The sequence below is a fragment of the Phyllostomus discolor genome, chromosome 6 (assembly GCF_004126475.2).
Source record: "Phyllostomus discolor isolate MPI-MPIP mPhyDis1 chromosome 6, mPhyDis1.pri.v3, whole genome shotgun sequence".
NCBI classification, from domain to species: domain Eukaryota; kingdom Metazoa; phylum Chordata; class Mammalia; order Chiroptera; family Phyllostomidae; genus Phyllostomus; species Phyllostomus discolor.
In genome coordinates, this window is record NC_040908.2 from 87,595,762 (window position 1) to 87,619,403 (window position 23,642).

Genomic DNA, 23,642 nt, shown 5'->3' on the forward strand with positions numbered 1-23,642 from the left:
TATGATAAAGCATTCTTCCTAAGAAGCATGTAAAAGCTAAAAAATCAAATAAAACTGATAGTTTTAGAAATAATGAAGCCAGGTTAAATGTGAGGAAAATAGACTGAATACAACTACTCAACATATACACACATAAAAATTAAAGAAACATTTGTACAAAGTGACATTGCTAGGAATACTGGAACCCCATCCTGTATTTAATGATTAGTTTAGTTTTCTTTTATGGTTTTTCAAAATGGAATAGGTTAGGAATGTCAGAGCAAGAAGAAAGTACTCTAGTTAAGCAGAGTCTTATATTTCTTCCTGTCTGCATACTTCAAAGGCTGTTATGGCAAATGGAGAATGGGTGTAGGGAGAAGTTCCTCTTCATAGGGAGGAAATTGTTGTCTTAGCAACTTTAATTTTAATTAAGATCACTGTGACCCATGCTCTGGGCAAAGTAGTACATTTCATATATTATCCTATTTAATCCTTTCAGTAAGCCTTCGACAGGTAGGTAATATCATTCTTATTTTAAAGTTAAGTAAAGAGATTAAGTTACCCAAGTAAATGTCAGAGCCGAGAGTCTAACTGGGCTCCTGACTCTAGAACCAAAGACCTTTACACTTGGGTGTGTGAACACTGATGATGCATTTATGCATCCTGAGAAAGCCAAGGGTAGATGGTGGTCTGAAGGCCATTTGGTAAAATGTTATTTATATATCTCCTACAACTTGGCTCTTTTAAGCCTTTGGTTTAATTTGGTTATTCTTCTTTTGGGAGGGGGAATTTTATTTTTATTTTTTAAAATTATTTTATTGTTAATTATAGTTGTCTGCATCCCCCCCATAACTTCCCCCTCACACCCTAGCCATCCCCAACTCCCTATTCTGAGACAATAAAATATTTATTTGAAATGAGCATTTGACACTGCAGACAATGTCCACCCTGAAAAGATCATCTCCTTCAGCGTGCCATCACCAGGAAATGTGGTCACCTCTGGTGGTTTGGTTGGCTGTCTCTGCCACTCAGCCAGCATTTAATGACCAACTGCCACACTCTCTCACTGGAGAAAATGGAATCAAACCCTGTGTGGATGCCACCAAGGATGATGGCTCCTCAAATCTCAGCTCGTTAGCCTTAACCACAAGCTATTTTGAATCTGCTTTACATGTGGGTGCTTCAGGGGTCTATAGAAATTTGGGCAAATTATACACAGCATTTGGGGTTCCCACTAATTTACTATTCTCCGCCTAGAATTTTCCCTCCTTGCTTTTCAGCTGCTGTGGTTAGCTCCACCTCCATTCTCTAGTTCTCCAAGCCAGTGGGAGTGAGGTTTCTCTCAAATTTTAGTCACCCCACCACCCTACGGCCTGTGCTTGGACTAAAAGCTGTAAGAATAGAAAACCTACCCAGTGCCATGCCATGCCTTTTTTCCAAGTGTAACACTTTTATCCCAAGTATTTCTCTTCTTTTGGTCCCTCTTTATTCCCTTCAGGTAGGCTTTTTTTAAATGTTGTTCAGAGTTTATAGTTGATACCTATATATAGGTATTAGGGCTCTGGGGCAGGAGAGGGTGGTAGAAAGGTCTGAAAGGATCCTTAAAAAGTTGTCTTTATTTTAAATATCAAATCCTACGCAATGGGACTTCTAGTCAAGATGGTAGCATAGGTAAACACAGCTCCCCTTCTCACACAACCCATAAAAATTACAACTAAACAACAGCCATCACTCGGAACTATCAGAAATCAAGTTGAATGGAAGTCTGACAATTACAAAATTAAAGAAATGTCCATCCAGACTGGTAGGAGGGGTAGAGATGCAGAACAGGCTGCTCCCACATCAACATGTGGTGGATAAAAATTTGATAGGAATATCTTGGGAGCAAGGAGTCCCAGCCCCACACCAGGTCCCCCAGCCCAGGGTTCTAGTGACAGGAAGATAAGTCACCATAACTTCTGACTGCAAAAACCAATGGGTACTGAGTTGATGGAAGAAAGTTCTAGAGTCCCAGGAAGTTCCCCTTAAAGAAGTCACACATGGACTTACTCAGATTCTCTCCCTCTGAGCTCTAATACTGGGGTAGCAGCTTGAAAGGTACCAGTGGGATACAAGGAGGTACTGAAGTGTCTGCAATCAAAGTGAGAGCTCAGGCACAGCTTTCTCCCAGACAAAACAGCAGGCAGAGGTCATTGTTGCTTTTCTGAATCTTCTCCCTACAAAGCCATAGAGTCGCCAGGCAGATGCCATCTTGAGACTCCATCAACATGGCAAATACTGTTTGCCCTGCCCTGGAGATCCCCTGAGACTCCTTCCCACCCAACTTATGGACCCACCCAAACTGTTAACAGAGATTTTCCATATGAATGGCTGGTCTAGGCTCATGCTTCACAGCTTACCAAATCCTCTCAAACAAGCAAAAGCCAGCCTCAGTGAGTCCTCAGCCCCTGTACCTCTTGTTAAGTTGCCATAGGCCAGGCACTAGAAGCAGACAGCCCAGATTCACAGCTTGGCTTCACCTGGGAATCTCCAAGGCCAGCACAAATAACAGCCATCTCAGATTGCTTTGTAGCCCTGGAAGAGTGGCCCCAGGAAAAACACAGATTGGGGCTGACCTTGCCCTACACCACCTGGGAAACCCCAGAGCCTGCACACCCAGTAGACTGCAACAGACCATGTCAGAGTACCGCCACCCTGCCTCCATGCAGCTGATAATCTATGGAGGGCAGAAGTTGGTGGTCAGTGGTCACGGCCAGTCCTTGCATCTGCCTGGACTGTGTAAATCCCTCCAATTGACCTGCCAATAGCAGTCAAGTCTCAACTATAAGAAGGGGGTGTACTCAGCCCACACAAAGAGCACACCTTGAGTACCCAGCTTGGTGAGTAGGGGAGGCTGTGCCATTGGACTGTACAGGACACCTACTACATTAGGCCCCACTACCAAGACAAGGAGGCATAGCAGTCCTACCTGAGACATAGAAACAAACCCAGGGGGTATGCCAAAATGAGGAGACAAAGAAATATGGTCAAATGAAAGAACAGATAAAAACTCCAGAAAAAGAGCTAAATGAAATGCAGATAAGCAATCTCTCAGATGCAGAATTCAAAACACTGGCTATAAGGATGCTTATAGAACTTTGTGAGGACCTCAGCAGCATAAAAAAGACCCACTCAGAAATGAAGGATACACTAATTGAAATAAAGAACAATTTACAGGGAAACAACAGTAGAGTGGGTGAAGCTGAGAATCAAATCAATGATTTGGAACATAAGAAAGCAAAAAACAACCATGCAGAATAACAAGAAGAAAAACTAATCCAAAAAGTGAGGATAATGTAAGCAGCCTCTGGGACTGCATCAAGTGTTCCAACATTTGCATCATAGAGGTGCCAGAAGGAGAAGAGAAAGAGCAAGAAATTGGAAATCTATCTGGAAAAAAATGACAGAAAACTTCCCTGATTTGGTGAAGGAAATATACATACAAGTCCAGGAAGCACAAGGAGTCCCAAACAAGGTGGATGCAAAGAGGCCCAGTCAAAGATACATCATAATTAAAAGGCCAAAGGTTAAAGACAAAGAGAAAACCTGAAAAGGAGCAAGAGAAAAGCAGTCAGTCACCTACAGGGGAGTTCCTATAAGACTGTCAGCTGATTTCTCAAAAGAAACTTCACAGGCTAGAAGGGATTGGCAAGAAATATTCAAAGTCAGGAACCTACAGCCAAGATTTCTCTACTCAGCAAAGATATCATTTGGAATCGAGGGGCAGATAAAGAGCTTGTCAGATTAGAAAAAAACTAAAGGATTTCATCCATTATTATGTGAACCACTATTATATGAAATGTTAGAGAGACTTATTTAAGAAAAAGGAGAAAATCAAAACTATGAATAATAAAATGACAATAAATACATATCTATCAACAATTGAATCTAAAAAACAAACTTAGCAAACAAGGAGAGACAGAATTATGGATATGGAGAGGGTTTTGATGGTTGCCTGATGGGATGGGGGAGGGAGAGAATGGGTAAAGAGGTGAGGGGATTAAGAAGTACAAATAGGTAGTTACAGAATAGCCATGGGAATGTAAGGTACAGTTAGGAAATAGAGTAGCCAAAGAACTCATGCTCATGACCCATGGACATGAACAGTAGTGGGGGGATTGCCTGAGGGATTGGAGGCGGGTGATGGGTGGAGGAGGCAAAGGGGGAAAAATTGAGACAACTGTAATAGCATAATTAATAAATATAATTTAAAAATATAAACAAATATCAAATGCTGTGCACACCCATCTATTTTTATGTTAAAATTAGAGACAGATGACATCAGACATGTTTTAGCACTATGATATTACAAAATCATGATTCTCAGTTGACCTCTTATGCATTTTTTATTAATGTTGTCTTTTTTTCCTCCTAAATCTCTTCTTAATTCAGTTATTATTCAAGAAGGATTTATTGAGTGCTTACTGATTAAATGTTAGGCAGGATGCTACATGCTCTGTTAAAGTCTTGTTCATTTGAAATTCAAATAAAAGTTCAGTGCCTCCTGGATCACACCTTCCCACCCAATGGGCAGATGTGCGTTCTTATTCTTCTGAATGCCTCTGATACTTTGTTCCTCCCTTATGATATTTTATTATTAATATACTTGCTGCTTCTCCCCCACCACCACCAGTCCTGCTTCCCTCTTAGATTATAAATTTTGCCATGGCAAGGGCAAGTATTCATGTTTGCAACCATCCATGCTGCGTTAAAGGTTAAGTTGGGAACTGAAAAGATACCTGAAAGTCTTTGCATTTGGAAGGAAAGGGGGAGAAATGGAGGACATTAGCTTCCTGTCTCAGTAGTGGAGTGGGACATCAGGTAATAAAGCATTCTTTGTTTCAAGAGAACATCTCCATAGAGACAACTCTCCTACTCCTCCACCTCCTTCCCCCATCTTTGCCTCCCCACCCCCTTTTACTCCTCCCCGTCTTCCTTTCCTTACTGTGTAATTGTGGTCTAATTTAATCTTCAACTTTTTTGTGTGCCTAGTCTCATCTTTAATGTGACAATATGCCTATTCCTGGCTAGCTCAATTGGTAGAGCATGAGACTCTTAAAATGCAACAATATATATGTTGGTATGAAACACTTTTTGTTTTGTTACAGTACAGTAAGGGATCATTTCTTTCACCTTTGGAAATTCAGTGTCAAAACTCATTTAAACAAACCAGTGATGTTCCAAACATGGATAAGAGAATAACCCAAATATTTGATTCTTTATTAATTTATAAAGTATTATAGTGAAACTTCATTGATTTAATTAATGGTAACAAAAGACATCTCTAAGCACTTTTTCTCTTTGAACCATAGTAATGAGCATAATATAAGATGGAAACTGTAGAAATAAGATTAAGTGAATTAATCTAGTTTTTCTACTTCACTTCTTCCTTAGATTCGGGTCAGAAGACATTTAAAAGGCGAAGATCTATCATAAATTGGGCCTTTTGGCGGGGTTCTAGCACTCACCTGGATAACTTGCCCATGTCACCAACATCTCCTATGGCAGGACAGCTCTTTGGAGTGTCTCTGCCAAATATTTGTGAAAATGACAATCTGCCCAAACCTGTCTTGGTAAGTCTCATTCTGGCCTTAGCACCAGTGGGAAAGGAGAGGGCCCTGGAAGGTAAATCTATCCCCAAGTAGAAATATTATAGACATCCATGGCTTTGGCTGAGAATCTTTTTTACTATTTCAAAGAATAAAAATCTGATTGACCTATTGCAGAATCATAACTTAGACATCATAGGAAGAGATCATCTAGTATACTCTCACAGGAAAGAGCCATATAAGCTTTCTCAGATAATTTAGAATGCGCTTGGTAGACAGAGAATTCACATTATCCCTCACATTCCTCTCGCTTCCTTTCTTGAATTCTACATTGTTCTGAAAGCCTTCTTTAATTGCTTTAGCAGCAAAGATTACACAATCATATGCTTTTGAAAACCTTGCATGTGTTTTATTTGTATTTCAAGTGTTTATGCATAAAGGTGCATCCTCTGGCATGTAGTTATCTTTCTTGTATATTGTGGGTCAGATGAAACCACCACTTTTGTCTTGTCTCCAAGTGATATAGTAAATGATCATTGCTAAGCAACATTTATCAAGCATCCAGTCTCTTCTAATTACTATACTAGATATATGGCTTTTACAGTATATTGTGCATCTATACGTGCCAGATACTAGCCTGCCACTTTATTGCTACCCCTGCACAACAGAGTTAGGGAGTAGTTAACATTGTCTTCATCATCCCTGCTGTCCAAATTTTTTTTAAAGCTTCAGGTTTGCCCAAGATCACACAGTAAGTATGTGTTTTAACTAGGTTTCAAATCCAATGGGTTGCTTATCTACAACACCCATTCCTTTTCTTTTTTCCTTTCTTTTTTTAATTGTTCTTCAAGTACAGTTGTCTCCATTTTCTCCCCATTACTCCCCACCACTCCAGCCGTCCCCACCTCCTACCCTCTATCCTACCACGTTTGGCTTTGTTTATGTGTCCTTTATACATGTTCCTTAACAACCCTTTCCCCTTTTCCCCCAATTATCCCTTCCTGTCTCCCTTCTGGTTTCTCTTTGATCATATAAATCTTTCACCTTTCACCCATTCCTTTTCTACACTGAAAGGAGAGGATGTGCAGCTTAAAAGAAAGCAAAATGTAAGATTGATCAGAATGGAATGGAATGGAGAAGGCTTCCTGGGGTAGATATTTTTAGCCTGAATACTGAAAGAAGGAAGTAAATACAGGAAGGAGAATGACATATGAAGATGCATAAAAAGAAAGGCAAGCAAGTGGGGAAGGAGTTTGACAATAATATTTCCATATTTGGGGAAAGAGTTTGTATTAGAGAATAATCGGAAAAGAGGGGAGAGAGAGGAGACCAGTTAACAGATACCTTGAAGCAGTCAGAAAATTTTTATTTTAAAGTGGCTATTAGTTCATTGAAACAAGACAGTCTAATTAAAGCAAGTGTTTAAATTAAAAATGTTTTTTAGATGTTGAGTAAATAGAAGAAAAGATATTTAGAGATACCAACAAATAAATTGGCTTTGGTCCTCCTAGCAGTCCTTGAGGACTTTCCCCAGTATATCCCAGCCTCTGGCAGCTGAGAGTGCTTGTATGTGTAAAGTGCCATTGCTTTTTCTCTGCTTCCCCATAGGATATGCTTTATTTCCTTAACATAAATGGACCCCTCACAAAAGGAATTTTCAGGCAATCGGCCAATATGAAATCTTGCAGAGAGCTGAAAGAGAAACTGAATTCTGGAGTTGAAGTACAACTAGACTGTGAATCTATTTTTGTAATAGCGTCTGTTTTAAAGGTAGGAAAAGTTCTCCCTTCATCTACCCCACAGTGAAGCTCTGAAGAAAGACAATGGGTTTCTTTCATTATGACATTATTCCCATTTGCAAAGAACCATAATAGATTAAGAATCTAAAAAGTATTAAAAATGCTTCACAAAGTCAAGATTGTCCTTTAAAAGCCACTGCTAATGATATGGCATGCCTGTCATGCCTTTTAAAATTTTTTATTCCACACCACTCTCCTCATCTTCACTTCTGCTATCACACACACACACACACACACACACACACAGAAATTAAGTTAAATTAAAAATTATCAAAATATATACATGTTTACCAAAACAAATATCCTGATTATGATGACTTTCTCACAATTTTTCAAAAATAAACTTTACTAAATTTTGAGAAAAAATTTTACCATACAGACATTTGTCTAACAACTGAAACAAAATTGCTTTCCAAGACCACTGAAAATTCCATTCACTTATACAACTCCTTGTACCCTAATGCGTCTTTAAAGTAAAAGTGGAATATGAGTTAATCCTATTCCCCTATTATTCCTATTATAAAAACCCTTCCCACATTTGACATTCCTATAGTTCTTACCTTCACTCCACAGTTACTTAAGTCACATCCATAGTTGGGTTAGAGCTCTTCTAAAATGTGTTCCTCCCACATTCCTGAGAATGCCTTACATTTTTAGAAAATAGTTAACCCAGCTATTAGGAGAGCTTTCAACCCTAGCAATAGCTTCTGCAGACCTGCCTCAGTCTCCCATGTCCCAGCAGGGTGGGAATGCACCATGCCAGGGATGGCCCCACCCTGCATCCCAGGGTGTGGAGCAAAGAAACAAACTAAGGAAAACATAGTGAAGAAGACTCTCACACACCCCCACTCCTGCTGGATGGTCAACTATGTACAGAATCTTAACTTCATGACTTAATGCACAAACAGAGGTTTCTTGGTAAATAGGCCATGTCTACTCTTAAACAAACCCTGTTGAGTGTGGGCTTGTGCAATGAAGATTCACTCAGAAGAACTGGAGAGATGGAACTAGGTCATCTAATCTATTTTGCACAGGGTTGTGACTACCCTTCAACCTTGGAATACAATAAAGATATGTATGGTATGCTCAGCCAGATACATGTCAGGGATATATATATATATATATTCACAATGAATTTTTCTCTTTTTATCATATAATTAGGCTTTCTCCCACCTCTTAAGAAGTTAAAACCTATGTTTTAGAAAATTTTCCTTACTATGCTGTTCTTCACAGCACCACACTTCTTAAAATTTTGTGCTAAATTATTGAGGATATTACAAAGTATAATTTGAGAAGAGTTTTATAGTATTATAAGTTATGGAAATATTACTTATACAAAGATAAGCAAAAGATGAACTCTAATCCAAATAATTGAAAAGTCTGGTTAAATAGGTTACAAGTAGTTGAAGTTTTATAATCACTGGACTGTTTTTTACTCTCACATCTTCCAAGTGGTTGTAGGACAAGAGATCTCTTTGCCAAAATATTTTGAGCTTTTGTTTTGTTTGTTTTTAAGACTATTTAGAAGTGGTACTTTAGTTTTCCTTTAATTTCTTACTTATGCTGGTTTGCTTAAATATAAGTTGAACTCTAAACTATACTTGAAAGAAAATTGCTTGAGACACTGTAACTTTGATCCATCAGAACTTTGAAAGAAAGTTCATTTTTAATCCTGCAAGAATCCTCCTCTCAATGAACTTGGTGGTTCTGCTGATGACTTGGGCTCTGATTTTGGAGGGGTGGAGAATTTCAGTTGAGTGCTGTGAGTTGGTGATTGTAATTCAGAACCAGCTCTCATATTCTTTCTCATCTGTGATGGTGGTTGCATTTCATAACTTGTTATTCCAGCTGTGGAGAGTTCATTGAGATGTTACGACCTATTATCTTTCAAGTGTAGGTTCAAGATTTAATGATGTTTTTCTTCAAGACAGATCATAAGTATGTTTTCCACTGAGATTTAAAAAAAGAGCTATTGTCACTGCCCCACTTTGAAATAACAGATTTTTGCCACTTCTAAATCTGACTTTTAAAGTAGGTGCAGCAACTAAAATTAGTTTGGAATTATGAAAATTCAATAGCTTTACCCTAAAAGAGGTAACTTTTGTAAAGACACATCTGAATCACAGGCATCCAACTACATTTCTACTGGAAGATAACAATAGAAGAGTGAAAGATGTAATTCAACAGAATGGATCAATCGTCTTTCTACTTGTTAACCACTCTTTAAAAAATTTTATCACAATAGGGGACATGACTGCAAAGAGGTTTTTTTAAATGAGCTTAGAATCTGTCATAGCTATTTGGCCTTTCCTTGTCCCTCATTAATATTTGTCCATATGACATAAAGCACCAATTCAGTAATGACCACTCCTGTGTCTGGGACTGTGCTTGGCACTGAAATGTGCAAGTTGAGATAGAGGGGCTACCCCTGCCCTGGAGGAGCTCAGAAGTTAGTGGGAAAGATACACAAGTGATCAGCTAACTATAACAATAAGGTATCGCTGCTTTCATATTAGTGATACAAACATGACACATAAGTAACAAGTTATGTGTTGCCTTTTGTAAACACATAGGTAAAGTTGCTGATTTGTTTTTCCAGCAATATTTAAATCGCTCAATTTCAGCTTTCGCCTACCTCTAGGTTATAAGCAGGAACTTGAAAAACAAGAGCCACCCATGGCTACAATGCTTCGACATGAAATTGTTTTTCTCTGCCTAAAGCTTCCTGAGGTGGAAAGCAGACCATACCAGGAAAAAAAAAAAAGAGAGAGAATTGGCTTAGAACAGAAATGAACATAGGACCAGAGCCAAATTTAGTTTATTTTTAAGCTTTTTATAAACAAAGGTTGAACAACAAATACCCTTAGCCATATACTGCTTGTGTTATAGTCTGGTTTCACCACACCGAGGCCCACCAGGGGTTTCAGCAGAGTAGGGTCTTGAGTGCCAGGAAGGATGATGTGCTAGGGACATGTTATTTAATGAACAACAGGCATGGGGGTAGTACCCCAGGCCCCCAGAACCCAACCATTGCCAGTGATGCTTTCTCCCCCAGATAGTAAGAGCCTTCTATGGGGAATACAGGGAGAAACTCTTAAGTACCTCTAGATGAAATTATTCACCAATACCACTAGAATGTAAAGTTTGAAAATAACAGGGACTTTGTTTCATTCACTGCCTTGTCTCTAGCACCTCAAGCAGTACCTGGTACATACGAGTAAATATGGATAGCATGGTTGGATAAGTGATTACAACATTATGAACCTCACAGATATGTTCATGTATTTCTTTGAACTAGTGATGTGAAAGGGGGGAGGGGGATTTAGAATGATTTGTCAGGCCCTGTCACATGGTACTAGTATATCACATGTACACAGACAGGGCCTTTCACCCCAAACAGGTTGTCCAGTATATTTCACTGTGTAATCCAGATTACAGTTTTGTTTTGTTTTGGTTTTTTCTAACAAAAACTCTGGGTTTTGTTAGAAAAAAAAATCAAGCCTGTGTTTCTGTGTGTTCACACCAGTGGAGAGTTGGCACAGAGATCTATGTATTCCAAAGAAGGGAAAACTTAACTGAACTTTTCAACAAAATATATTATAATTTCTTTAATACATATTTAGGATGAGAATAATGATTTAAAATATTTTTTCCTCTCTGTAAGGACTTTCTACGAAATATTCCTGGAAGTATTTTCTCATCAGATCTCTATGATCACTGGGTCTGTGTAATGGATCAAGAAGATGATGAAGAGAAAATAAATACAATTCAAAGGTAATTATTCTAATTTGGTCATGTCTCAAAAATACTTTTTAAAAGCTTATATTTTATAAGCTTGTCTCTGAAAGTAGTGATGATGATCAAAATTGTATCCAGGGGAATCAGTTTAAAAATAGATCTATGCTAACTACTGTCATTATTATTGTTTTCTCCCTAATCTTATTAACATGGCATACTTGACCATTATACACCTTCTGTATATCTAAATCTGAGAAGAGCTGAAAACCATTAGACCAATAGCTAATACTATAAACCTAAACTAAAACTTATGATCTTAATTTTGGTAAATATTTAACCAGACAACTCCTTATATAGCTCATGCGGCAAATGAATTCATATAGAAAAAAGTTTGCTCTCTCAAGGAACTCTCAGTCTGGTAGAGGACATAGAGAAAACAAGAATTAGACTTACAATGTTGATGAATTTCTGGTGAATATGGTACCATAGGCAAACATGGCTCACCTCTTTACACATCCACATCAAAATTACAACTAAAATATAGCAATAACTATCACTCAGGAATGTCAGAAACTGAGTTGAATGGAAGCCTGACAACTATGGAATTAAAGAAACCACATCCATCCAGTCTGGTAAGAGGGGTGCAGATGCAGAATGGGCTGGCCCAACATCCACATGGATAAAAATTCAGGAGGGATATCTTGGGAGCAAGGGGTCCCAGCCCCACATCAGGCCCCCCAACCCAGGATTCTAGTGCCAGGAAGATAACTCCCCACAACTTCTGGCTGCAAAAACCTGCATGCACTGAGTTATGGAAGAAACCGCTGGAGCCTCAAGCAGCTCCTCAAAAGAACTAACACACAGACTCATATACTCAGACTCACTCCCTCTGAGCTCCAGTGCTTGGGTAGCAGCTTGAAAGGCACCAGAGGTATAAAGGGAGAAACTGAAGTATCTGACATCAAGGTGAACAGAGGCCATTGTCCCTTTTCTAAGTCCCCCATAGAGCCAGCAAGCTGGTGCCATATCTGAACTCCATCAACCTGGTTAACACTGTTTGACCTGCCTTGGAAATCCCTAGAGACACTGCCACATCCATCTTTTGGGGCCCACCCAAGCTGCTTTTCCATAAGAATGGCTGGTCTTGGCTCCTAAATCCTATCAAACAAGCAACAGCTGCCTTCACTGAGCCCTAGCAGCAGCCAGATTAGATTCACAGCTTGACTTCACCTGGGAATCTCCAAGCCCAGCATAAGTAGCAACCGTCTCAGATTGCTTTATAACTCAGGCAGGGTACCTTGGGGCAAAACAAAGCTGGAGGCTGATCTTGGCCTGTACCACCCAGGAGACCTCAGGGCCAGCGCACTCAGTGGATGGCTATAGACGACATCAGAGTACCACCACCCTGCTCCTGAAGAACTGACCCTCCACAGAGGGTGGAGGTTGCTGGTCAGTGGTCACAGCCAGTCCTTGCAGCTGACTGGCCTGGGTAAATCCCTCCAATGACCTGCCAACAGCAACCAAGACTCCCATTGATCTGCCAACAACAACAACAAGAGGAGTGTGTACTCAGCCCACCCGAAGGGCACACCTCGAATACCCAGCTTGGGTGATGGTGGAAGCTGTGCCATTGGACCCTACAGGACACCTAATACATTAGGACACAATACCAAGACACGGAGTCAAACCAGCTCTAGCTAATACATAGAAATAAACACAGGGAAGCTGCCAGAGTGAGGAGATAAAGAAACATGGCCCCAATAAAAGAACAGATTAAACCTCCAGAAAAAAAGCTAAATGAAATGGAAATAAGCAATCTGTCAGATCCAGAGTTCAAAGCACTGCATATAAGGATGCTGAAGGAACTTAGTGAGGACCTCAAGAGCACAAAAAAAGATCCACTCAGAAATGAAGGATACATTAATTGAAATAAAGAACAATTTACAGGGAAACAACAGTAGAGTGGATGAAGCTGAGAATCAGATCAATGATTTGGAACATAAGAAAGTAAAAAACAACCATACAGAATAAGAAGAAGAAAAAAGAATCCAAAAAACAAGGACAGTGTAAGCAGCCTCTGGGACAACTTCAAGCATTTCAATATTCACATCATAGGGGTGCCAAAAGGAGAAGAGAAAGAGCAAGAAATTAGAACTCTATCTGAAAAAATAGTGAAAGAAAACTTCCCTAATTTGGTGAAGGAAATAGACATGCAAGTCGAGGAAGCACAGAGAGTCCCAATTATGATGGATGCAAAGAGGCCCACTCCAAGACACATCATAATTAAAATGCCAAAAGTCAAAGATAAAGAAAGACTCTTAAAAACAGCAAGAGAAAAGAACTTAGTTACCAGATGGTTGCCAGATGGGAATGAGGAGAAGGAGGATGAGTGAGGAAGTGAGGGGATCAAGAAATACAAATAGGTGGTTACAGAATAGCCATGAGGATGTAAAGTATAGTATAGAAAATGGAGCAGCCAAAGAACTTATACACATGACTCATGGACATGAATAATGGTGGGGAGATTGCCTGAGGGAGTTTGGGATGATGTGTGGAAAGGATAAAGGGGAAAAACTGGACTATAGTAGCATAATCAATAAAATATAATTTTTAAAAAATTAAAATTACAATGCAGTATAATCCATGCTATAAATGAGATATGGGGAGGCGATATTGGGGAAGTACTGCAAAGAAGCAGTTAACTCTTGAAAAGTGTCAAGGAAAAAGGGAGTTGCACAGTTACAGCCTGATCACAAGGAATGCATTGTCTATACTCATGCAGAGGGAAGTTGCTGGCAAAACTCACCCACACCCATTCTGTGATATTTCCTGCATTATCAGACAGTGGGAAAGAAGTCTCCACCTAAAAATATATATTGCCAGTTCTTTGAAAACCCAAGAATCCCAGTGTCGGTTTTTGCATATAGTTGTTTGGTATAGTTTTTTCTTGTGCAACTTTATGAATTTTTATCTACACACTGCTATTGATAGACATCTCTCATCCATAGAAGAACATAGTACAGCTGTTAAAGAAACCAGAAATCAAAACCTCATAACAAAATACTATTATCTCTACTTTGATATGGTTTGGTGGAAACCATTCAGAGGTAGGGAAGAATAGACGGTATACTTGTGGCTCATTGTCTAAAACTAAACACTACTGTTAAAGGATGATTTCTTTGTTTTTTTATTAAAATGTGAAATTATAACTCTTACACAAATATAAAATAAACACATAAAAGATTCAGTTTAAATCATTAATTAGTGAGAGAACTGATAAAATGTTGAAACCAGTTCAAAGGAGATTTTAAACTACCACAATTTATGTAGTTGAATCAGAAATGCTAAAATGAATTTACAGGTAGATGCAAAAACTGGCTTTCTCTACTGGGGCATAGAGAGGTAGGAGGAAGACACAAATAAATCATTTGTCTCCTCACTGAACAAAATTTTCAGTTCTATGAACAAGTATTAGGTGCTCTGCTGTCATTTATCTGCAACTAAGAGTTTGTAAAATTAGCTCAAAGGCATAAGACCTCCATAAATGAGATAACCCAAATCAGTGTGTGCTACACAATGTCTTACTTTCCACTGAATATACACAGTCATCTTTTGGCCCACTGCAATGTCTTTCATAATTTGTTCCTACAAAATTAACTCATTGTCAGTTTACTATACTGAAGAAATACCTCTATAATTTTTGCAACAGGAGTCAGACTACCTAATTTTCTCCTTGGTTGCAGATTCTTGTAAAAAAAAAAAAAAAGCAGCAACCATGAATATCAATATATATGTTTTCTGGATGGTAGTAAAAATCACTTTCAGTGAATGATAATTTAGAAATCCCTTATTAATTACAAAATAGGAACAATAGGAGACAGACTATGATGAACTTGACTTACATGTGGAAGTGATACTAGTGAGATAAGAATTGGGACTAATTGACTTTGGAAGCTAGTGAGGTAGAGCATAAGCTCTCAGAATGGACCTGGCAGTCTTAAATAGCTAAAAGATTGGGTTCCCTCCAGAGATAACAATTCTTGTGTTGCTACTTGGAAATAAAGGAGCACTTTAAGTTTAATGGTTGTTGAATTTCACCAGAAAGCATTTTGGAGGGTTTGGTTGAGAATATTATGAAATGTTACAGGATTTACCTAAGTTAAAACACATTATACTAGTTTCAGGTAAATATTTCAGGTAGCAAATTTTTTGAGTCACTTTTCTGCATTCTTTTACACTTTCATTAAGTTGTGAAGCCTATATTCAAAATATAAAAACTAAATCCGCAGTGCTTATTTTCTCTCTTTCTGTACAGGTAGTCCTCACCCTGCATGGTGCCATATTAACTGAAACTCTTGCACGTCTGGACTGTGTTCTTGTTTTGCATGGGAAGCCCATGGAAAGTGAGGGTTGCCTCTTTATACAAATTTTTTAATGAAATCTTTTGCTTAAAGAGCTTAAAAATGTCTTGCATTTTTTCCGTCTTTAGGCTATTAAACCAGCTTCCAAGCGCCAATGTTGTTCTTCTAAGGTACCTTTTTGGGGTGTTATACAACATCAAGCAACATTCCTCCTCCAATCAGATGACTGCATTTAATTTAGCAGTGTGCATTGCTCCAAGCATTCTTTGGCCTTCTACTTCCTCCAGCCCAGAACTAGAAAATGAATTTACAAAAAAGGTAATAAAGTTTTTCATTTTTATACCCTGGTGGACTGAATCTCCATTTAGAACCTAAAATTCAAGGTATTTATTCTGAAAGACATTTTCATAATGTAAATTTGAGTTATTAATTGTTTTATCCTGTTCTGGTAAACTTTTAAAAAGTGATTTCTTAAGCAGGAGAATACTAGCAGTTGGGTTATTTCTCTTTTCCCTTTAAAGAGACAAAAAACTATGACTTAAACCATAGAGTAGTAAGAAAGCAGTTGATATGATTTTAAAAATAAACAAGGACTTTGAAGTTAGACAAGCCAAGGTTCAACTCTCAGCCCCCATCTCTTGCCAGATGTACGGTCTTGGGCAAAATCAGTTATATTGATTCAGTTTCTCAACTGAAAAATGGAGGTGGTAATAATACCCAGCTCTTCACACTCCTGCAGTGCCCGGTGTTTAATACAGGGTGTGGGGATATTAATACCCTTTTGTCCCACTGTTCTGCCTGCTCCTTTGTTTCAGTACTGGGGTAGGGAAACTAGTACATGTCAGTGGAAGCACAAAGCTCCTTAGTGAAATCCTACCTCTTTCCCAAGCATCTCCAGTTAGGGAGCTCAAGGGAAGGAAATGCAGAGGTAGAGAATCAATCAGGCAAAATGCAAATTTTCTCTCCAGCTGTCTCTCTCCTTCACAGTAAACCCACAGAGGATGCCCTCTTCCCAAGTTTATGACCTCTGTCTTTTATATAAGAAATACATTTTGTAAATCTTTATCTGTGATGCTTCATGAATTTTAATAACAAAGTGTATTTCTTCACCCCAAATACTCTGTTGAGAATACTTAAAACTACTCTAATTTTAAAGACAGAGCTATTGGAATAAAAATGTTAGCATTAGACCAAGGTCACAAATAATAACTTTAGTCCACTGATTAAAATTAATTTCTATACATAAATTACTCTTGATAGTATCATAGTTTATTTAGGGGAAACTAGTTTGTATACTTTTAAAACAAACATGAAATTTTCACAGGATTCTTTTGTATTTTTTGTTGAAATCAGGATTCATATATGAAACATCATTTATAGACATGCTATATGAAAAATAGCACTTTATTTTTATCCCTTTTTGTGCAGGTCACTCTAGTGATTCAGTTTCTCATTGAGAATTGCTGTAAAATATTTGGAGAAGAAATCACTTCCCTCCTTGGAGAGGTTTCAATGAGATGTGATACTAGAGAGCATACCTCAGGTATTGTGAATAATTGGATTGTTTTATATGAAAAATAGGCACATGTCTTTGAAGACGGGGGGACAGTGATTGTCCTGGGTCCCATAGCAGCTAAAGGGAAGGGAGCCACTAATCTGGGTCCATGGGCCTAGGGCTCCTTCATTAGGAAGCCTGCTACTACTAATTCTCTGGTGGGGTTAGAAGTGTGTAAGACAAGATGCTATACTTCAAGAAATTTTTAGTGGTAGCATTTATGGTATGGTTTTAACCCTTTTTTTAAAAAAATAAAACTTTACAAGGAATGCTAACATATATAATAGAATGACTGTAGTTAGAACTGGAGTAGCAGGCTTAGAGGCAGTGAGGCAGACCTGGTCTTTCTCTTTCTCTTCTTTCTCTTATTGTCCCTGAGACACCTCAGAACTTGGGTGTGCTATAAAACAGTTTAAAAAGGACCAGCATCATGGGTGTGGGTGGGAGCAGAGTTGAAAACATTTAACCTTCTAGAATATGAATTCTATGTCAACAATTACTAGTTATGTTATCTTTGGGCATTTATTCTGTGCCACTGTACATCAATTCTGTATCTATAAAATATGGATAACTATAATGTCTAACTTTTATAATTGTCTTAAAGATTAAATAAATAATGGACATTAAAAAACTTTGTCAAACAGAAATTGATAGTAAATGGCTCCCCTGAGACTAGAGAGTTAAGTATGTACACTCACCAGCAATCCACATGAAAAAGCATTCTTATTCAGAACCTGGGTATACTGGATATTGATGCCTTTATTTATTCTTTTTTTTTTTTTTTTGCCATTTCTTGAGATTATGACATGCCTCCTTGCTTTGAGGAAATCTTAGTTAAGGAAAGCACAGTTCTTCAAGAGCTGAGATAAATCTAGTATACCCAAACAATTTCATTTTATATTCTGCACTAACAACTAAAAAGTTGTGAAAGAACCATTTTTTTTCTTGAGAGTAGAAATTTGAAAAATCTACACAAAAAGAGGAACTAAGCACGTTAAGTCTGTTTTTTGTTTTTTTTTAAGGCGGCATGTATTTGGAGTAAAAACCAGTGTTAATCATGGTTTGATTTTTTTTCACAGATATCTCTTGCTTACAAATGACTGACTCCTCCTATGACAGCTTGGAAAATGAGCTGAATGAGGATGTTGATGCTCCATGTAGTGACCTGGTAAAGAACCTGGGTCACGGGAGCAGAAGCATGGACTCTGTCTTAACTCTTAGTGACTATGACCTTGACCAGCCTGATGTGGAAGGTCCTTTAACCCTCAGTGACTTTGACTTAGACCGTTCTAAATCTGAAGACATTCAAATGGAACAGCCTCTTGAATCCACACCAGTAACTGTTACAGTACTATACAGAAAGGCCCCACTGCAGGACCATGCTGGGGCTCCCCCTGGCATGATGGCCCGCAGCTATCTGTCTACAGCTACAGCAGATGCTCCAAAGAGCTCAAGGCGACATCGCCGCTGCTCGGAGCCCAGCATGGACTATCTAGATTCAAAGCTTTCCTCTCTCAGGGAGTTTTACCAGAAAAAGCTACGCAAGTCCAGCTATGATGCAATTCTCTCACAAAAAGATGAGGACTATCTAAAGCAGGATCAACCCCTACAGGGAGAGGATAAGAGGTATTTTAAACAGAGTTTAGTTACAGGTAGTGATGTCAAGAAAAATGCCACTAATAAAAATGCTAAGAAGAAAGACTTATTTGATAATGAAGGAAATCATGTGAAGCTTCTCCCTAAATCCAAGCCAGTGGCCATTTCTGTGGCATCTTACAGTCACACGTCCTCACATGATCATCCCAGTAACCAGCCCTTTGATGCAGATACATCCGGACACCCCTCACCACACACAACAGATGCTCTCAAGAGTTCAAGGAGGCACCGGCGCTGCTCAGAGCCCAGCATTGATGACCAGCACTCCAAACTGAGCTATCTCAGGGGGATTTTTTCAAAAAAACAAAATAAAACCAGCTATGAAGCCAGTCACTTGCATGGAGAGGAGGATTATCTCAAACAGCACAAGTCTTTGCAAATGGAGGGGCAAAAGCTTATTAATCAGAGTTTGGTCATGGGGATCGAAGTGGGCAAGAGTAGTGCCATAAACCAAAACACTGAGAAGTTTTTACCCTCAACATTAAACATTTGCCCAAGGACTAGCTATTCTAGCTTGTCCTCCCCAGGCACTTCCCCATCTGGCTCATCAGTGAGCTCCCAAGACAGTGCTTTTTCTCAGATTTCAGAACATTCTGTGTTTACACCCACTGAAACTTCTTCTCCAATAGATTGCAATTTTCAGGCTCAAAGAAAGCAGGAAGAACTTTCTTCTGACTTTTGCAGTTCCAGTCTCATTTCTGGGCTGCCTGGTACCTCCTCAGAGCAGACCAGCAGCCGCCTGGCCTATATGAAAAAGGACACTATAGAACGACATTCACAAATGCATTCTGTAACTCTTCATCCCAGCATGTGGCTAAGAAATGGTATGGCCAGTTTGAAAAACTGGTCCCTCAAAAACAAAGCAAAGGCAACCAGATCAGAGGAAAAGAAAATGGCTTCTCTACAAGGACCCAAGGAGCCACCTCCACCTGCTTCTGGTGTTTCAGAAGCCAACTCACTGCAAGAGAAACAGAAGGACATGCCCCTACGGGTAACAGAAGGACTTGGAGCTGTGCAGAAAGCCCAGCAGTATAGCACTGATCCCAGCCAAGTCTCAGAGAAACACATTGGCTCTCCATTCAGCCTAGTGGAAGACAGACTCGAGTTTTGTATGAAGTCACATGAGGAAGGAGAGAGGAGTGGGCAGTGCTCTCCTGGTTCTCTGCCTCATGCGAGTTCCTCTCCCAACTCTTTGGTTGTGGATGATGTGTCCAGCCCAGGGTTAGGGCCTACAGTAATTGGTGATGTTGGGGACAAACCATCAACCAAGGACATTTTACCACAGTGAGAGCAGAAACTGGCTAATAATGACATGAAGATAATAATTATTACCCTTTTTATAATATACCTGGGATAGGTAGCATAATTATTGCTAATACTTGGGACAACAAAATCTCTTTAATGAAACCATTTGGCAAAAAGTTCAGACTGAAAAAACAAATGCATCACCTGTGTTTGTGAGGCATTTTCTTATTAGAGCATGGGGTTGTTTGGTCCTGTCGTGTGATTTTAGAGATAACCAGCAGAGTTAGAGAAAGCATCTTCTGTATAGAAAACTTGCCTTATATAAAATTAATCTCTTGAGAAGGCAAGAGAATCTTCACTTATGTGAAGAATGGGGATGGTGGAGAATGGGTAAGGGTACAGAGAAACCATCCATACTCCATAGAATGTCTTGAATAAATAGGCAAGAAAAATGCCACTAATCAAAGCATTGGAAAGAAAGGAACACCTAGTAATGAAGGAAATCATGTCAAACATTTCCCTGAATCCAAGCTAGTGGCCATTTCTGTGACATTTTATAGTCACATGCCCTCACAGGATTAGTCCAGAAAACAGCCCACTGATGTAGCTGACTGGAAAAAAAGTAGAATGATCCAAAAATCATGAGTATCATGATATCTTTTTTCTGTTTTTTCTGTGTTGCTTGATTCCTTTTTCTGTTAGTGTTTCATTGCTTTGAAAAGGCTCCGGAAGACAGAGTATGAAGAGAAAGAAGGAAATATTGCTCATCTCATTGTCCTTCCCACAGGTACTTGTGCTGGGAACATTCTCCCAAAATGCAGCTTTTCTGTGAGAAGGTGACCTGAAAGCATTTGTTACCTGAATGTGGAGGAAGGCTGCAACAACAGTCCTTTTCTCTGTTACACGAATGCTGTTGCCAACATGTGATCAAAGTCTGGCTCCTCTTTGCTGAAATGTTTTTTTCTGCAGCCCTGACTCTTAGTGCACACAGCCATAAAAAATTACGGATAAATCATCCTTTTTCTAATTATCATATGGCAGTAGAGAGAGAACAATTTTAGGGGTTGCCAGTTTATGAAGAGTTGCAGAATAGAATACCCACCAAAGTGGCTGTCAGGCCTTCTTAATTACTGGCTTTGGATTTTCTTACCTCTGGAAGTTTTTATATTTTTTTCCCAAGTGATTCATGGTTTACAGATAGTGTACACCCCATTGGTTTATTTTATACCCATGGATATTTCTCTTTTCTCTTGCCTTAAAGTTACACTAACATATCTCCTGGATTCTGTCCATTGATTATTATGCCTAGCAGCCTCTATGAAGGGATAGAGTCAAGAAAGGATGTGCATCTTCTTTCATTTAAACTTGTTACTTAGAAGTTGCTTAGAACCCATTGTGTCTCTTTAGTTCACCATCAGATGGATCTTTCTCCCACAAACTAGCTTATTCTGTATTATCTTTTTGAGCCACCAGGAAACTTTCATGTCAAATATTCTTTCCCTGTTGTCCTAAACATTGCATTTCTTCAATTATAGGGGGAGAAATATTTTCTATAAGGTATAAAAAGTCCTTTTAGTATTAACTATCAGTGCTACCTACCTCTAGGGTACATGGCCCTGTTTGTCCTAAGCATTATAATTAGCTTTTAGAACTCTGGGTCCAAAGAACTCCTTCATGACACTGGCTATCTCAGTCACAGATGTAAAGTAGATGTCACTTTCTAACTGACCACTCCTATACTTAGACTCCTAAGTGTCCATATGCATTTTTTGGTGGTATATAAAGGCAACAGGGATGTCCCTTACCCTTAGGGAAAAACTACTGTCAGAACTGCAAGATGTGAATGAAACTTCCAGCTTAGAATGTCTTTCTGGAAGAAATTTCTTCTCTACTTAAAAAAATAGTTCTAGCCTATCTATCTATATATATATATATATATATATATATATATATATATATATATATTCTATTCATCAATATATATTCATCAATATATATTGATGAATAGAAAATCACCTACCCAATTTGAAGCATAGAAGAAAATAGATGTTGAAGCTCTTAAATAACCATTCCTACTCTGTGTTTCCTTAGATATTACTGTATACTTAATGTGAATAGTTTGTTAATATTGCTGTAAAGTATTATATGATTTGAAGAACATGTCATTTTATTATACTCTGTCAATCTATAATATATTAGACTGATGCTTTATCTAAAATGCTTTGAGTTTGTATAATATATCTTGACAAATTTTACTATCATGTTATGTAATAAATGTGTATTTTTGTACTTGCAGAAACTGCTGCTAACTTTTAAAGTTGTTTGTTTTTCAAGGCACTGATAATGAAGATGTATGAAGTTCATGCAGTCTATTAAATAAAATATCCTCCAGAGTTAACAATCTTACCAGAGCAATATTGCCTTTGTAGAATTGTTTTTAGTTAATGAGCCCAATTTCTACTTAACGTTGAAAATTTTATAAAATGTAATTAATATAGAATTGGAACTTTGAGCTTTTAATCATTTACCACAGTCTTTCTAGAAAAAAAGGTTGTTTTTTTTCTCTTATATTTTTCTAATCTTAACATTTACCAAATAGTCATGCTTTAGATACAGTCATCATTTTTAGGTATTATGTTTTCACTGTGCTCCGAGAATCAGATACAGTCCATACCCTCATATCAAAACAACCATCAACTCAGTTTAATTAACTGAATGAAATTTTCTTACCTAAATTTGAACCATTCTGACCAAATTGTCCCAGTTGACCCCAGACACACACTCAGACATCAGTATCTCAGGTCATATAAACTTATTGAATATTACTGGTTTCTTATGACAGCTACATCTTCATGTCTCAGAGTTCATTGAGGTTCACTCTGTATAAGTTTAACCATCGTTTCAAAGACACTCAAGAAAATACACTACCTTAGTAGAAAAAAACTATTTGCTCTATCAGCAGGGAAGACCACTACCCCTCTGTCAGAAATTTCCTCGATTAGATTTGGGCAATGTACACATACACTGATGTTAATTTCACCCTGAATTTCACAGAAATACAAAGACTGTTGTTTGAAAAAGTCATGATCTACTAAAAACATTGAATTCAAGAAGTTATCTCACACTGTGTTTTTCTACTTTTCATGGTATGATATTGACCTGAAAAGATGTAATGTGACTTGCCTCGGAGTTCAGTGGTTGCCTGATAGAGGCGATGATCAAAATGATCTTGGCAGCTGAGAAAATGAAAACCAAATTTGTTTTTATCAAATCAACTAGTTGTCTCAGTGAATACATTACTCTCTTTCAATACATTAAGCATATAGTAAAAACTGTATTAACATTTTCAAGCCAGTCATCAATAACCTACTAAATGGGGGTGTTTGGAGATGGTGGTAAGGTAGGTGGAAGCAAATTCCACTTCCCCCAGCTCATGGGTGAAACACTTAGCTGATCTTCTGAGGAACAGAGCGAATAGCCAACAGTATTCCAGAATATATGAAGATTGGACACCAAAAATTACAAAGAACATTGAAAAATCAGATGGTAAGGAGAGTGCTAAAGGACAATAAGGCCGGGTCCAGCCAGACCCGGACTCCCACAGTCACCGGTCTGGCTGGAGCGTTTGGCGGTGAGAGAGGCCAGGCCACTGTAGGGAGCGGCGGGCTTGAACGGGAGGAATTTCTCAAGAGGAAGGAGTGAATGGACACGGACACTGTTT

The 23,642-nt window shown here is 38.5% G+C and overlaps 1 protein-coding gene across 1 annotated transcript in view; it reads left to right on the top strand.

The window, feature by feature from the left end:
* ARHGAP20 (Rho GTPase activating protein 20) overlaps window positions 1-23,246 on the top strand; it is a 124,426-nt gene extending 101,180 nt beyond the window's left edge. The window contains exons 10-15 of the mRNA XM_028516621.2: window positions 5,413-5,591; window positions 7,176-7,337; window positions 11,031-11,140; window positions 15,594-15,783; window positions 16,894-17,008; window positions 18,100-23,246. Coding sequence (XP_028372422.1) covers window positions 5,413-5,591; window positions 7,176-7,337; window positions 11,031-11,140; window positions 15,594-15,783; window positions 16,894-17,008; window positions 18,100-19,964 — 2,621 coding nt within the window. The 3' untranslated portion in view covers window positions 19,965-23,246. The remainder of the gene's footprint in view (window positions 1-5,412; window positions 5,592-7,175; window positions 7,338-11,030; window positions 11,141-15,593; window positions 15,784-16,893; window positions 17,009-18,099) is intronic.
* The last annotated feature ends 396 nt before the right edge of the window (window positions 23,247-23,642 follow it).